General features: G+C 47.0%; 1 protein-coding gene across 1 annotated transcript; it reads right to left on the minus strand.

Moving 5' to 3' along the window:
- Window positions 1-1062: 1062 nt before the first annotated feature.
- Window positions 1063-5329, minus strand: CKS2 (CDC28 protein kinase regulatory subunit 2). The gene is made up of 3 exons (XM_041746499.1): window positions 5139-5329; window positions 2551-2678; window positions 1063-1395 (listed from the first exon to the last, which is right to left on the minus strand). Exons 1-3 carry the CDS (start codon window positions 5195-5197, stop codon window positions 1343-1345), a joined length of 240 nt encoding a protein of 79 aa, XP_041602433.1. The 5' UTR covers window positions 5198-5329; the 3' UTR covers window positions 1063-1342.
- Between the last annotated feature and the right edge of the window lie 10041 nt (window positions 5330-15370).

Consider the following 15370-nt stretch of genomic DNA (forward strand, 5'->3'; position numbering starts at 1 on the left):
GCCGTTAGTGTGCCGGGCGGCGGCGGCGGCGGCCGCAGACGGCCCCGGGACGCGGCGGGGCTGGGGGCACCGGAAGCGGACGGGGACCGCAGAGCCAGGAGGCCACGAGGACTCGGTGCACTCGACTGCCGGCGGCAGGAGCTCTCGGCTGTAAGCGCGGAGCGCCCAGCGCTTGCAGCTGTGGGGACAGGGGTGCGGCCGGGCGGGGGGTCGGAGGGACCCAGCAGGTGTGGGGCCGCGGGGGACGGGGGGGGATGGGGGGTACACACTGGGGAGCGCGGCGGGGCCTGGGAACGTCAGCGCTGCCCCGCACGGAGGCCTGGGCTCAGACCGCCCGGTACGCGCGGGCAGCGCCTGTTGCCCTCCCGGTGTGCGCTCCTCTGCAGGTGTCCCAGCAGGTTGTCGACAGGCCTGGGGTGAAGCAGTTAGCCTCGCTGTCCCTCCCCTGCGGCCTGCCAGCCCAGGGACTTCTCGGGGATGGGCCCTGGGCTGCAGCTCAGCACCAGTGTCTCTGTAGACGCCCCGCCCCTTCCTCAGGAGCGAGCCTATGGAGGACCACCAGACTGGCACCAGACTCCCTGCTTCTGCGCACCTAATTTCAGGGTTTTCTCCAGCACAGCAGATAAAATAGGCTGTGTGTGTGTTACCTCAGGAATGTTAAATAGCTGAGAAGACAGTTTAACAGACACCGACTGTGTAGGAGCTGGTGTTTGATGGTGCTTTTCAACTCAGTGGAAACATCTGGACTGGGAACAGGTAGAAAAAGAGAAACGGGGGCTAAGAGGTTTCCCCCACGGCCACCACCTGGGGCAGTCCTCCCACCCAACTGCACAATTCTCCAGAACTAGACTAGCAGCAGAGCTGTAAAATAAACCTACTCTCTATTAACTATTACTTCGTATGTGAATTAAGTGGTTTCCTCCCCAAGCCAAGCTATTTTAAACTCATTTAATCTTACTGTTTTAATTTCCTCCGGATCAAACTTGTAAGAGCTGAAATCCTCTAACCACCTCACTACACACAAATTAACATTAAGAAAATATACCCCAATAAAGTCAATAATAAATGCAACATACAAACTTTATTTAACAAAAGTAACACAGACAAAGTCAAACAGGCACTTATATTAAGAGAAAAACTGACTAGAAGAAATTTATCTTGAACATCTTATAGTAACCTACTTGCAGTTGCATTTAACTGAGCTCTGTTGCTGTGAAGAATACAGCTCATGCACAGGTATGGATCAACAATTTGTACATTTTAAGTATTCACTGAATACTACCTTATATACACATATACATTAAATTTGAAAAAGATTTAATTGACGATCCCCAGAAAGACTTCATTTTTGTTGTTCTTTTGGAAGAGGTCGTCTAAAGAGAAGAATATGTGGTTCTGTGGAAACAAAATATTTTATATAATTTTAATACATTTAATTTTCATTCATTCAACCAAAAACTCAAAATCCTCAGCTGATCCAAATAAAATAGATCAACTGTCAAAAGTCACTGCCAACTATAAACACAACCACCTGATAACATTCCCCAATGTTTTAGTTTTATCCTAAGTAGAGAAGAGTTTGGGGAGAATGGTTTCTACCTTTAGAATCTCAATTCCAGCAAAAAAGGGAAAAGAGTATCACTTTTGTGTAGAAAAGACACCTAATCAAATTCAAAAACCACCACCTTGTAGAAAGTGCAGATCCCAAGGGCCCATCCCCAAAGATTATTTCAAGTAGGTGGGAGTCCCAGATTCTACAGCAAAGTTCCTCACGTGCTCTGGTACTAGCTGGACAAAGAGCTTTTGACCTAATAGGATTAAATGCCCCTAGTCCCAAAAAAATTTTAAGTCCATTTCTGAGGGTACTGCCACTTTAACAAAAGCAGAAAACAAGATCACTCTAATTCCACCTGATTCAGTTTCTATAGCATGCCCTCAAAATTTGCTCAAAGCACTATAAATTAGATTTATTCATTATGCAAAAAAAAAAAAAAAGAATTTAACCCCACGAGTTTTAGTTGACCATTTCATATCTGGGAAACTCTGGTGAAATCCACAAAATAATACACTCCTAACGCATAACACACATACCACGGTTTACTATGTTACGTTATTCCAGCTTAACGTGGTAGAACCCAATTATCCTTTAAATAGAATGCTAAAGGAAAAGATAAATCACTTCAAATTGCATTAATTTCTATGCATAGAACTTAAGGACACTTAAAGGGTCTTAAAAATAAGTTCTTAGTTTTCAAAGAGGGGACAATAATTATGGCAAAATAAGATACTATTTATAATGACATATTTTAAAACAATTGCCCTTTTTTTAACTCATCTTTCTGCAAGAGAATAATGTATTACTTTCATTCCTGGTATTCACTACAAAATTGGAATTTTTCCTAGGAAGAAAGGAATCAGCCATTTAAAGAACAATCACACTTACTAGAGTTACTTTGGGAATACCACTAAATGTCAGTATTATTAACCTCCAACAGCCAAAACCACTACTATTTTACTTCAGTTGATGCTTTCCTAAATGGCCACACTTACCTGGCTCATGAATCATGTAATGAACCCAGCCTAGACTCTGTTGGACACCAAGTCTCCTCCACTCCTCTTCAGACATCAGATGGGTTTTAGGTACTTGTTTGGAAAGTTCTCTGGGTAACATGACATGCCTGTTGAGATAGAGCCAAGTATTAGTATCCACCTTTCCTACAATTATTACTTTATAAATGCATTTTCAGAATACTTAGTATCTGAGTTCAAAATAAAGATCTTTAAAGCAACTCTTTTTACATTACTGTTGGTATCAATCTTGAGGACTATCACCTTTAATTCTGAGTTTTGAAAGCCAAATATTCAAAATTAGGGAGAAAAGAATATACAGTCCAAATACAGAAGGCATTTTGTTAGGATTCACCTTCTCTATGAGACTTCAGGGATAGAATCTCCAAAAACTAAGTGGTTTATCTAAAACACCCCAGCCTCCCGCCACAGCTACCCCTTCTGACTTAAATCCTGGCCAATATGAAATAAGCGGAAAATACACCAACTTATAGAAACTGTCCTCAAAAGAGAACATGCCTAACTCTTTTCCTTGTTCTTTCCTGTTGGTTATGAATCAGACGAATGGCATCAGGGAGCTAGAGAACCCATCTAAATCCACAGAAGCATAAGTTGAGGATGGTTCCTGGTTGTAAAACTAAACCCCATGCTGCCTTTTATATAAAAGAAAAAAAAGATTTCTAAAGATCTTATTTGGGAAAAAAAAAAAAATCTTATTTGAGGCAGCAAGAGAACAAACACCAGCCGGGTGAGGGGACAGAGGGAGAGAGCAGCAGAGTCCCATGCGGGGCTTGATCCCAGGACCCCGAGATCATGACCAGAACCCAAGGCAGACACATAACTGAGGCACCCAGGTGCCCCCAAAATATCTAATTTGTTAATTTGGGTGTCCCACTACTCAACATTATAGATTTATAGTAGATAGGAGTCCTGTATACTGTACAAGTTGCTTTGTCAGATACAAAGTAAAAAACTCAAGTCCCACAAATATAGGTGTACCTAACCACCTCAAAGACTTCTTTAATTTTTATTTATTCATGAGACACAGAGAGGCAGAGACACAGGCAGAGGGAGAAGCAGGCTCCCTGCCGGGAGCGGGCTGTGGGACTCGATCCTGGGACTCCAGGATCACGCCCTGGGCGGAAGGCGGGGGCAAAACCGCTGAGCCATCCAGGCATGCCCAAAGACTTTTTTCAGAAGTTACTGACTTCTATCCAAACGACTTATGTCCAAAACCTTAAGTTGTTATTTTAAAGAAAAGATGTTCTCTTCAATGTACGTATACATTGTACGTGTACAACTATTATAACTTCGTAAATTCTGAAAGACAAGTCTGCATCCCTCTTAATTGCAGTAAAAAGGCCTTTATCAATCACAATTCCCAAACCCATTTTTACTATTCCCAGTGGCAATATGAAGTTATGGAGTTCTCGACACTAACCAAATCTTTTGACCAGTACGAAGTATCTACCTGTGGGTCAGTTGGCTGGGGGGGGGGGGCAGAAAAGGGGAATCTGGTCGGTCACATTTCCTGTCAGAAAACTGAACTCATTACACATCAACACTAAGACGGTCGTCAGCTTACATCCTCGTCGGTGACAGTGAACTAAATACCCGTACGTATTATTCACACAGAAGCAGTGAGCCTTGGAACTACCACCATGTTTTTGAATCTGCCCTGAGACCTCCAAATCGAATTATGCTATTTCTACCAACTCCAGTGAACTACAGTTGACCCTTGACCACCACGGGGTTGGGGGCCCTGACCCCTCAAACAGTTGAAAGCCTACACGTAACACCCGACCCCCCCAACACTAATTACTGACGTCATCCTGACGCAAAGCCTGACTGGTGGGAACGTGTTGTGCACGTTTCCTTGAGATGCCCCGTGAACGGCCTCACTTCTGCCTTCCACGTCGCTGTCCGCCTGCAGCACGTCCTCAGCCCCCGTTCCTTCCGCGGGGCCGCCGCTCCCCAACTACGCCGGGGTCGGTGTCCACGTGACGGGCGCGCCCGGGGCTACTCAGGACACACGCTCCCCCGAAGGCCGCAGCGCCGACGCTCACGTCCCGAGATCCCGCGCGGGGACCGGGTCTCGGAGACCGGAAATGCGGCCTGGGTCAAGCCATGCTTCCGGGAACACTCCCCGAGGGGCCGCTCTCCGCCCGGCCCCGCCCCCGCCCCGAGCGTGCCCCCCGCAGCCCCACCCCGCCCGCAGCCCCTCCCCCGCCCCACCCAGTCCCAGCCCGCCCGGCCCGTCTCCCCCCAGGGGCTGGCGCCGGGTCCAGCCGCGCCTACCCACAGCCGTCGGGCCGCGCTCCGACGCCGCGGCAGCCCCCCAGGGCGCAGCAGGGAGGGAGGAAGCGGGCCCCACTGCCCCGGCCCCGCCCGGCCACCGCGAACAAAGGGCGGGGGACGCGGGGACGCCGGTCCGCACGCCCCGGGGCCCTGGTGCCCCGCCGCCCTCGGGCCCCGACCCGAACCCCCGCCGGCGCGCTGCGACCCCGACGCCGACCCCGGTTCCGGTTCCGCCCAGCCTCGCGGCCGAGGCCGGTAGTCGCAGTGCTCACCGGTACTCGTAGTGCTCGTCGAAGTACTTGTCCGAGTAGTAGATCTGCTTGTGGGCCATCGTGCGGGCGGCGGGAGCGACGGGGCGCGAAGAGCGGGCGCAGCGGGCCACACGTCTACGTCAGGCCGAAGCAACGACTCGACTGCGACCAACCGACCGCAGGCCCAACGATCCCGGTTTGAATCCGACAGCCCACCGCTGATTGGACGGAGGCGCCAGCCAATCACCTTCCACGCAAACTGCCAGTAGGCGGAACTGGCTCCCAGCCTATCGTCACCGACCCTCCTCGGCGTTGCCTCCCATGACCAGCCAATCAGAGACCTGTTGCGGGGTCGCCCTGGGGAAGAAGTGGATGATTGGCAAGGCGTGGCGACGGGAAGCTCCCAGACGGGAAGGGGCACGGCCAGGGGAGGGCGGAGCCCGGACGTTAAGGGCCTCAGAGCGCGTGCGCAGGGGTTTAGAACGTTCCAGGTCAACCAGGCGTTGGGGAGGGCGGACCTGAGGGAAAGGTGAAGTATCGCGGGGTTTGGCGAGGTGCGGGCGGGGCTGCACGACGTGCGGCCGTCTCCGCGCAGGCGCAGTCTCGGTGTCAAGAGGGCGGGAGGGGAGGGGAGGGGCCTGCCTTCCGCCGCGGGGCCTGGCCTCGGGGTCCGGGAGGTCGCGGCGCCCGCGGCAGGTGGGCGGGCGTGGAAAGGAAGACTTGGGCGGCGCGGTCGGGAGCCAAGTGGAGCAGACTGGGCGGCCGGAGGGAGGAGCGCGCCGAGCCCTGAGCGGGCGGCCTGTCGGTGCGGGTCAGAGGCGCCCCGCAGGCGGCGGGCGGGAGCCACGTGCAGGAACCGGGGGCCTTTAGGGCGGGGCGGGGGGGGGGAGGGGAGGGGAGGGGTCCCGCCGGCACAGGTGCGCCGGGGCGGGCACATACCTGCTGCCGGTAGGCGGGACCGGCCCCCCGCACCGCCGGGGCTCCGTGCCTGCCGCCCCCGCACCTGCCCGGTCCAGGGCATTACGTGCCGCGAGGGCGAAGACGTGGCCGATTGATGTGGGAGGTGGGGAGGGGCACCACTGACTTTGAGGCAGAGCCCGGGAAAGAAAAGCTTCCTAGATTTGTTTTTACAGAGATGTATTGAGATTTTCAGGTGAAAAAGTAGAGCAGCGTCGCCTCCCAGGACCGGTGGCTGAGCTTCCGCAGTTCTAGTTTTGGCCATCTCGTCTCCTCTCCTCCACACCCCACGTTTGAAGAGACCCCGAATATGGTGTCCTTTTGCTTTGAAAGGGTGCTGCTGCATACGTCTGTTCATGGAGTACGTCTCCAGAAACACTTTAAAGTACTCAGCACCGCGCCGCGCTTACACGGCAACCCCTCGTGGCCCTCTGCACGCGCTTGGATTCAGACTATGTCTCACAGATGCCTTTTGACGGTTGGTAAATCCACATCCAAACGTGGGCCTACGTGTCCAATTTGGTTATTGTCTCTTTTACTCTTTTAAACAAAGCCCTCCCCACCCACACACACACCACCCTTTATCATAGGGATTCATCCAAAAAACCGGGCCGTTGGCCTCTGTGGAATACTGGTTCCTTGTGGTCTAATTTACTTTTCCTTGTAATCTAGGTTAAAACCACAGCAACAGCTATTTGTCCAAATCCATTTAGCAAGTGGCAGACTGCCGACTTGAGCCCCAACAGTGAGTCCGCAGTTAGGCCACTTAACTGCTACTGTGTGCTGTCGCTTATCTTAACAATATGGCATATGCTGGGGACAGAGTGCACACATCACGGGAAGGAAAGTTGTGGGAAATGAATCTGGGAGGATGGATGTCACAGACCTCGAAACAGCCCCCAGAGATGTCCATGTCCTGATCCCTGGAACCTGGAGATATGTTGCCTTAACTTGGTAAAATGGACTTGGCAGATGTGACAAAGTTACTTCTGACCTCTAGAACTGTCAGATAATAAATTTGTGTTGTTTTAAGGCACTAAGTCTGTTGTGATGTGTAAAAAGCAAACACAACCCAGCAGCTGGAAACTAGTGGTAAATCGGGCCAGACTAGGAAGGGATTCCAGACTTCTTCCTATTAAATGTGGTCATTTTGATGAGTGTGGGGCTGTTCAGGTGAGATGTGGCAGAGGGGATCTGGGAGAAAGACATGGCACTTGATAGGATGAGAGCAGGCGCCCTATCCTGGCAGCAGCCCGCTGACAGGCTAATGGTAAAAGTAGCCCCGTGTGGTCCACATCCAGTCACGGAGCCCAGCAGTGGGCTTGGAGAGGCTTCCTCCCTGGGGACAGCACTGATTCTGCTGCTCCAGTGATGACAGTGTCTGCCTGGGAGGCACTACAATGTGGCATAAGCATTTCTTCATTGTCCCTTCTGAGCCTCCACATTATCGCATGAAAAAGGCAAGGTGGATAAAAGCAGTTTAGCTGCAAAGCCCTCCTTGACCAACAGTTCCTGCTCCAAACAAGTTGAAATTCTGAATGTGCGTATTGTATGAAAAGCATCTATTCACTGTGTCAATGGAAGAGACTTTAGACCGCCATTCCATGTGTAAGAAGTACGACAAAGTGTGTGATTTAAAATACAAGACTCGGGACACCCGGGTGTCTCAGCAGTTGAGCGTCTGCATTTGGCTCCGGTCATGATCCCGGGGTCCTGGATTGAGTCCCACATCGGGCTCCCCACAAGGAGCCTGCTTCTCCCTCTGCCTGTGTCTCTGCCTCCCTCTGTCTCTCGTGAATAAAAAATCTTAAAAAAAATACAAGTCTCTTTCTGTTCTGATATGGGTACAAGCTTAGGAACTAATTCACAACGAACACACCACAAAGCTCAAGTTTGAACTTCCCACCATCCTCTTGATGTTCCACTAATCGTGCATGAGGAAGATTCAGGTGGTATAGGCCATTTTCAATGACCGCACCCAAGCTGGTCAGTGTTCACATACTTCTGTATGTAATTCTTGATTGAAAAGTTTAATTCCCACCAAACTCCTATCACTCTTCTTAGTGTTTTATTCAACTCATGTCTGAAAATTGCAGAAATAAACACATACTTATCAAAAGAAATAAAATGCCTGCTCACTCCTTTCTCAACAATCCCATACAGATTTAATGGCCATGGTGCATCACCCACATGGACTTTTCTGCATGCTTAGTACAGACGTGTCCCTTCCAGAGCTAGAGGTTCATGTGTACATCCTTATTTTATAAAATATTCTACAGCTTGCTTTTTTTTTTTCACTCTCTTCCTGGGACCCCATTAACAAGAAGGATCATTTCGGGGATCTTGTTGAGGCCATCAGAGTTTTGCTGAAAGGATGTGTGAGACTGTGTCCTTCCACCTGTACTGGCCCCTCCTGGTGCCTGTTGGTTCTTGTCCACGTGGGAACTCCATAGGGCTCAGTCCTCAGACTGATAGTCTCCTCGTGGTTCTGCCAATTTTTTGCTTCACGGATTTTGCAGCTCTGTTAATTTGGTACACTTAGGAAGGCTGTCTTCTTGGCAAGTGGACCATTTTGTTATGTAATGTCTCTCCTCATCTTGGTTAATTCTCGTCCTTGCTCTGAAGTCTGCAATGTCTGATGCAAACATAGCCACTTCAGCTTTCTTTTCATCAGGGTTTATATCCTACAGCTTTTTCCACCCTTCTGCCTTTAATTCACCTCAATCTTTATATTTGACATGAATTTCTCCTAGATACCATCTACAAGATGTTAGGTTTTTTCCAAAATGAACGGCAGAGGAGGAAAAAAAAAAAAAAAAAAAAACAGCAGAGCCAGGCAGTATGTTCGAGAGTGCTTTTAATGAGGAGTGCTCCTGGGCGAGGTTCCAAGACTCAGAGAGGTGGCCTGAGTCGGAGAAGTCACACCAGGGTTGGGGAGTGTGGGGGTTTTTAAGCCTTATTGGTTCAGGGTCCGGGTCTGGGTGGGTCCCTTGCCAAATTAGGCAAGGGAACACCAGTCCCTAGGTGATGGCTGGGGGTGGGGATAGTACAGACGATGGGGGTGGTCCCTGGCTGGAAAGTCCTGGATGGAAAGTTTCAGTTTCCCGTCTAGGCTTGGATTTGCTGGAGATGATGTGGTGGTCCTGGCTGCTTTGACCAGCCATTTTGACCCAATTTGAGATGTCCGCCATTTTGGGTGCCCCTATCTCTCAGCCAGCTCAACACAAGAAACTATTTTTATCTATTTTCCCGTCTTTATCTTTTAATTAGTACTTAAGGCCTTTTACATGTAACTGTTGATGCTTGGCTTTGAGTCTGTTGTTTTATTATGTTACCTGCCTGGTCTCTGTTGTTTCTTCTGCTTCCCCTTTACGGTCTTCCTGTATGGGCTCAGGAAGCCAAAAAAAAAAAAAAAAAAGCCTGAAGGTTCCTATACGTATTAAATCGAAGGCTAATTAAAGTCTCCTAAAGAAAACACTAGACCCAAAAGGCTTTGCAGAAGATGTCTACCAAGAGCAGAAGAGTTCATTCTATTAGGCAAGAATCACATTGATTCAAAAATCACATTGATCCAAACATGGACAATATGAGAAGGGAAATGAATGCCCCCTTCACGGACACAGATAACACTTAAACAACCTAAATAAAGTGCTGGCCAGCTGCATCCAATTGTGTTCTTAAAAAAGAGGACACGTCATCCTACAAATGCAAAGATGGTGTAATATTAGAAAATCTGTTAATGTAATACAGCACATTAACAGCATAAAGGAGGAAAAATGATCCTCTCCATCATGCAGGAAAAAAAATTGATAAATTCACCATTCTTTTAAAATACAAACTCAGTAAACCCACCATTCACTGGTGATAGCACTCTTCATGATAGAAGTGGAAGGAAGCTTTGTTAACTTCATTGAAACAGCTATAAAAAAACATTTAATGTAATTCTTTTGGAGAAACATCAGAAGTATTCTCTTTAAAATTTTCTATTATCTCTAATTATATTGAACAATGTGCTGGAATTCAGAGCCATCACCTTAAAGAAGAAATTGAAGGCATAATAATTGGAAAGGAAGAAGTAAAACGGCTTTTGCAACTGATAGAATTATATTTATATCCAGACATAAGATCAACGTACAAGTCAATTGCAATCCAACAAACCAGGAACAAAAAACTAGAAAACGTAAGCAAAAAAAGAAATATGATTAGATCAGCACCAAATGTCACAGACTGGAGATAAGCCTAAGAAAAAAAATACCCAAAGCCCTGATAAGCAAAAATGTAAACTTTTGAGAGACATAAAGACTCGTATGAATGGAGAGATATACTGTGTTCATGCTTGGACTTGACGTGGTTAAGATACAAACTCCCTCCAAACTAAATAAAAAAAAAAAAAAAAAGACACCTGGTTGGCTCAGCCGTTTAGCGCCTGCCTTCAGCCCAGGGTGTGATCCTGGAGTCCCAGGATTGAGTCATCAGGCTCCCTGCATGGAGCCTGACTCTCCCTCTGCCTCTCTCTCTGTCTCTCTCTCTCTCTCTCTCTCTCTGTCTCTCATGAATAAATAAATAAAATCTTAAAAAAAAAAAATTTCCCTCCAAACTGATCATAACGTAGTCTCATTCCAATAAAAATGCCACATTTGAGGAATAAGTACCTTTGATGAGAAAAGAGCCAAAAATAGCACAGATACTTCCCCGGACTCTGTCAATGCAGACCGACCAGAAATCCCTCTAATAAAAGAAGAAAACAGTTTTATTTGAGGCCAGATTAGGGCAGCTGTCTGGGAAATACGATCTTCACAGGGACCAAAGTGCTCCGGAGAATGATGGGTTTTTAAAGGGCTATATCTTTTTTTTTTTTTTTTTTTTTTTTTTTTTACATAAAAGAGCCATAAATCAACATGTCAGAAGTACATTCCTGTAAAAGTTCAAGAAGACTATTGGTGATCACGGAGGCGGGAACCACGGGTTTTAATGTCATGGAAAGTAGGGAGTAGGAGCCTGGATCAATTTCTTAAGGACAAGATGTTTTCCTTCAGGCTCCTCATGGGCAAAGCAGATGGACAACGCACGCTTGACGAGCCATAAATCATGCTTTGGGTTTAAACAAAGTTTAGGTACAGTCCTGCTGACTTAGAAACCTCAAATGGCTCCTCCTATATATCAGGCCCTTAGAAAGTTTTTGTGTCATCTACTCGGGGACCATGATTTATGAAGGAACTGTGATAATTAAGACTGTGGCAGGGGCTTGTAGAAATTAAGATAAGGTGGCAGGAAACAGGCAAGCTGCCTTCGGGAAGTGGCAGCAGGCCCAGCACAGCGCTGGCTGCAGCTCTGCTGTCCTAGACGCCCTTTGCCGTTGTGAGGCGCACCCCTTCCCTCCTGACTTGCTAAATGTTTATTATAAATACTGTATTTCATCAAAGGCTTTAAACTTTTTTTATTTTGTACATACGTTCAGTCTTTTTTTGAATTCTGAATGTAAGTTGTAAATGCCATAAAAGAGATGAAAAGGTATTGGCAGCTGCAGTTGTCAGGATAAGTCAAACCAAAAATTCGATAAATGGAAATACTGTGGATGAGGAACAGATCAGTGAGTCCCGGGAAACACCAGGAAGGGACAAAGAGAGGGAAGACAGGAAGGAAAGAGGCATGAAGGCTAGAAGGAATGACAACTGTTGTGATGAGCAAGGAGTCCCAAAGGGAGAGAAACAATAAACAGAGGAGAGGAAGAAATGCTACTACAAATAATGTCTGGGTATCTGCCCAGTTTTAAGAAAGAAAGACTTCAGTTTGGAAGGGCTTGTAGAGAGCTGAGTAATGGAGATAAGAAAATATAACCACATTGGGTCTAGCGCAATTCACAAACACCAAAGACAGAGTAAAGTTCCGGGAGCTTCCAGGGAGAAGCCAGATGGCACCTGCAAAGAAATGATGCATGGACCATGGCCGGCACTGAATTCAGGGAGAAAACGGGTTGCTGCGCACAGAGTGTTGGATGAAGGACTAGAAATAAATCCTGGATGAAATTCACGATATACTGGAAATATAGCAAAACAAGTAACTTAATACATTGATTGAGGATTTATAACAACACTTATTAACAATTCAGCAGCCAACACAACTGGGATAGGCAGGACCAGAGGAAAGTGAGTACACGCCAAGGTACTTATCCTTGCAGCTATTGGTAAATTTAAGAGATTGAAGGAGATTAAGAACCCATCACCAGAGCAGTCTGCTACAATCACTTGGTCCTGCTACCATCTGCAGTAGCAAAATTAAATGTTTTAACACCACATCATAAAGCTTATAGACAGAAACACCTCCCATCTCAGCACACATGCCCCTTCGTTCACAGAGTGACTCTACATTCCTGTCGACAGGTTGGAGTCCTCTTCTCCACCTTTGGTCTGATCTGGTGACTTGCTTTCACAAGCAAAATATAGTGGAAGGGACATTACAGGACTTCTCAGCCTAGTTCTTAAGAGGCATTGCTGTTTTTGCTTTCTCCCTCTTGTAATGCTGCCCTGGATCCTAGTATCAACAGGCCAGGGAGACAACTAGGTGGCCCAGCCATCCACCTAGCCATCCGTCCAACCATCCAACCATCCACCCAGCCAATCATTCCACCATCCATCCAGCTATCCACACAACCATCCATCCAGCCATCTAAACATTCAGCCATCCACCCAACCATCCAGCCATCCACCCAGCCATTCAGCTATCCACCCAGCCAATCAGCATCCAACCATCAATCCAGCTATCCACCCAACTATCCCTCCAACCATTCAACCAGCCAGCCAGCCCCATCCAACTGCCAAACATGTGCCAGAGGCGCTGAATGCAGAATCTGAGTGAGATGAATGAAAATGAGGAAGGGAATTGCCCAACCAACCCTCAGAATCATGAGAAAAAATAAATCACTGTTCCCAGTCACTAATTTGAGGGTGGGGATAGTTTCCTATACAATGATAGTCATGTTCTAGATTCAAGTCTCACATCAGCAAATCTAATCAGGAAAAACTAAGCTATGTACAGCATCACAGCTGCAATGAACTCCATGAAATGCTTTTAGTCTTCCAGCCTCCCTCGCACTGGAAGAATGCTGAGCTCTCTCATTAACAAGACACAGTTCTGAACCATACACTAACTTGAAAACCTGGGTGGGATGGATCTTTGAGCAAGTTGGCCCAGACACTAGACAAGGAGAAAACAGTCTAACTCATTGTACAAGGCTCCCCTAACCTTTAACCAGAATCAGAGAAGGGTAACCGGAGAACAACAAAAGCAAGATAAGTCATTCCCTTTTAAATGTGGTTGTGAATTTAGCTGAGTGAACCTCACATTATTTTAAAAACTGCATCAAGGGGAATTTGTCTCAAAAACAAAACAACAATGAGTGTAATGGCAGTTAGCCAATCTAACAATGTAATTCACACACAACGGACAAAAGGAAAAGGAAATGCCATGTTAATACATGCAGAAAAATAATCTGATACAGTTGAACCCTGATCTATAATGAGAATTACCAACACAGAGGACAACTTTCTAATTTTTAGAAGCTACATACAAAATCCTACAGCAAACACATACTTAATGGAGAAACTTTAGAAACATCCTCCTTAACATTGGAAATAATACAAAAGACACCTTCTATCACCACCTGAGGACCATTTCCAAAGAGTACCACAATGTGAAAAAGCTGTGAGCAATGCCCCAGGTATCTAAGCCTTAATCTAACAATGAATGCACAAGATCTTTATGGAGACAACAGAAAAAGATCTATACAAATGGAAGATCTACACAAAACAGTAAGGAAAAAACAGAAACCCAACAGAAAGTTGGCTAAAAATATAAATAGGCAATTCGCAGACGGGAAACATCTGGAAAGCTAACAGTGTATGAAGATGTGACCAAACTCATTTGTAATCAGAGAAATACAAATTATAGCAACCATAGTAGCTTCCCTATACCAATGATATTGGCAAAAATCATCAAGTCCAACATTAGGAAGTGTTCTCAAGGACGTTAGGGCATGGGACCGACACTCATGGTCTATGAGTGGAACATAAGGTGATACAACCCTTCTGGAAGCAGTCTGGCAGTATTCAGTGAAATTAAGGATGTGTATTCCCGATGTCATCCCAGAACACAGCCTGCCCGGATTCATAAGGTTCAGGCTTCTACAGCTACCTATCTCCATATCCACCCGTCTGTCTACATGCCAACAGAATTAGATCTAGAAAGCGTTAAGCAAAATAGTTTTTAAAAAATAGAACAGAGGGACGCCTGGGTGGCTCAGCGGTTGAGCAACTGCCTTCAGCTCAGGTCTTGATCCTGGGGTCCTGGGATCCTGTGGGGAGCCTGCTTCTCCCTCTGCCTATGTCCCTCTCTCTGTGTCTCTCATGAGACATCTTTAAAAAAAAATAAAAAAAGATGTGAACAGAGGCAGCTATGAAAGAGTAATGTTTCTTAAATCAGATTCCATCATTCTGGGGAGGGGTGGGGGTGGGGGGTCCTTGTGATGAAGTTTTGGAATGTAGGTGAGGTTTGGTGGGGTGAGGTCTGGAGCCGATGACCAAGAAAGAATTCTTGAGACATCTTTGGTGCAAAATGGTGGTTTTATTAAAGCCCAGGGACAGGACCCCCATGGGAGGAAGAGTGGCTGCCCCAGGCCTGTGAGGGGTGGCTGGTTATATACCTGGGAGTTGGGAGGGGTTTGAGGATAGCGCACTCTCTAAGGAATTTTGGAAGCAGGGTCTCCAGGACCCTGAGGGGACCAGCTATTATTGGGAAAATATCACTTATTACCATCTAATAAAATCTGAGTCATGAGACCCTTCAGATGTTTATCATGTGCTTGGGCCATGTGCTTGGGAGATGATTGCAAACACGTATCTTGGAGGGTAGAGATTAAGGAAATTTCTAAAGGAATTTTTATATGTTAGAGCAGACTTACAGGATCCCAGGGGTGGGGCTAGGATTGCCTTTTGCCCTCAGCAGAGTATTAACACCGAGACAGTTGAGTCTGTAGAGGAATGTCCCTCTGCTTGTTTTAAGGATGTGTCAATGTGCTTTGTCCTCATCTAGTCCTCTGTTCCATCACTGGTGTTCTCTGCCAGACTGCTTACCTTCGGGTGGGCCCATGGACAAATGAATTCTGTGTCATCTGTAAGCCTCCTCCATTGCAGCTTGTGTTTTGTTCCTATTAATTGTTGTGGCCAGTGAGAACCCAACAGTTAGATTGACTGCGTCACCTGAACAGAGCAGGGGAAGCACGATCAGGCTTGCAGTTGTCA

Source organism: Vulpes lagopus, chromosome 2 (assembly GCF_018345385.1).
Source record: "Vulpes lagopus strain Blue_001 chromosome 2, ASM1834538v1, whole genome shotgun sequence".
Lineage (NCBI taxonomy): Eukaryota > Metazoa > Chordata > Mammalia > Carnivora > Canidae > Vulpes > Vulpes lagopus.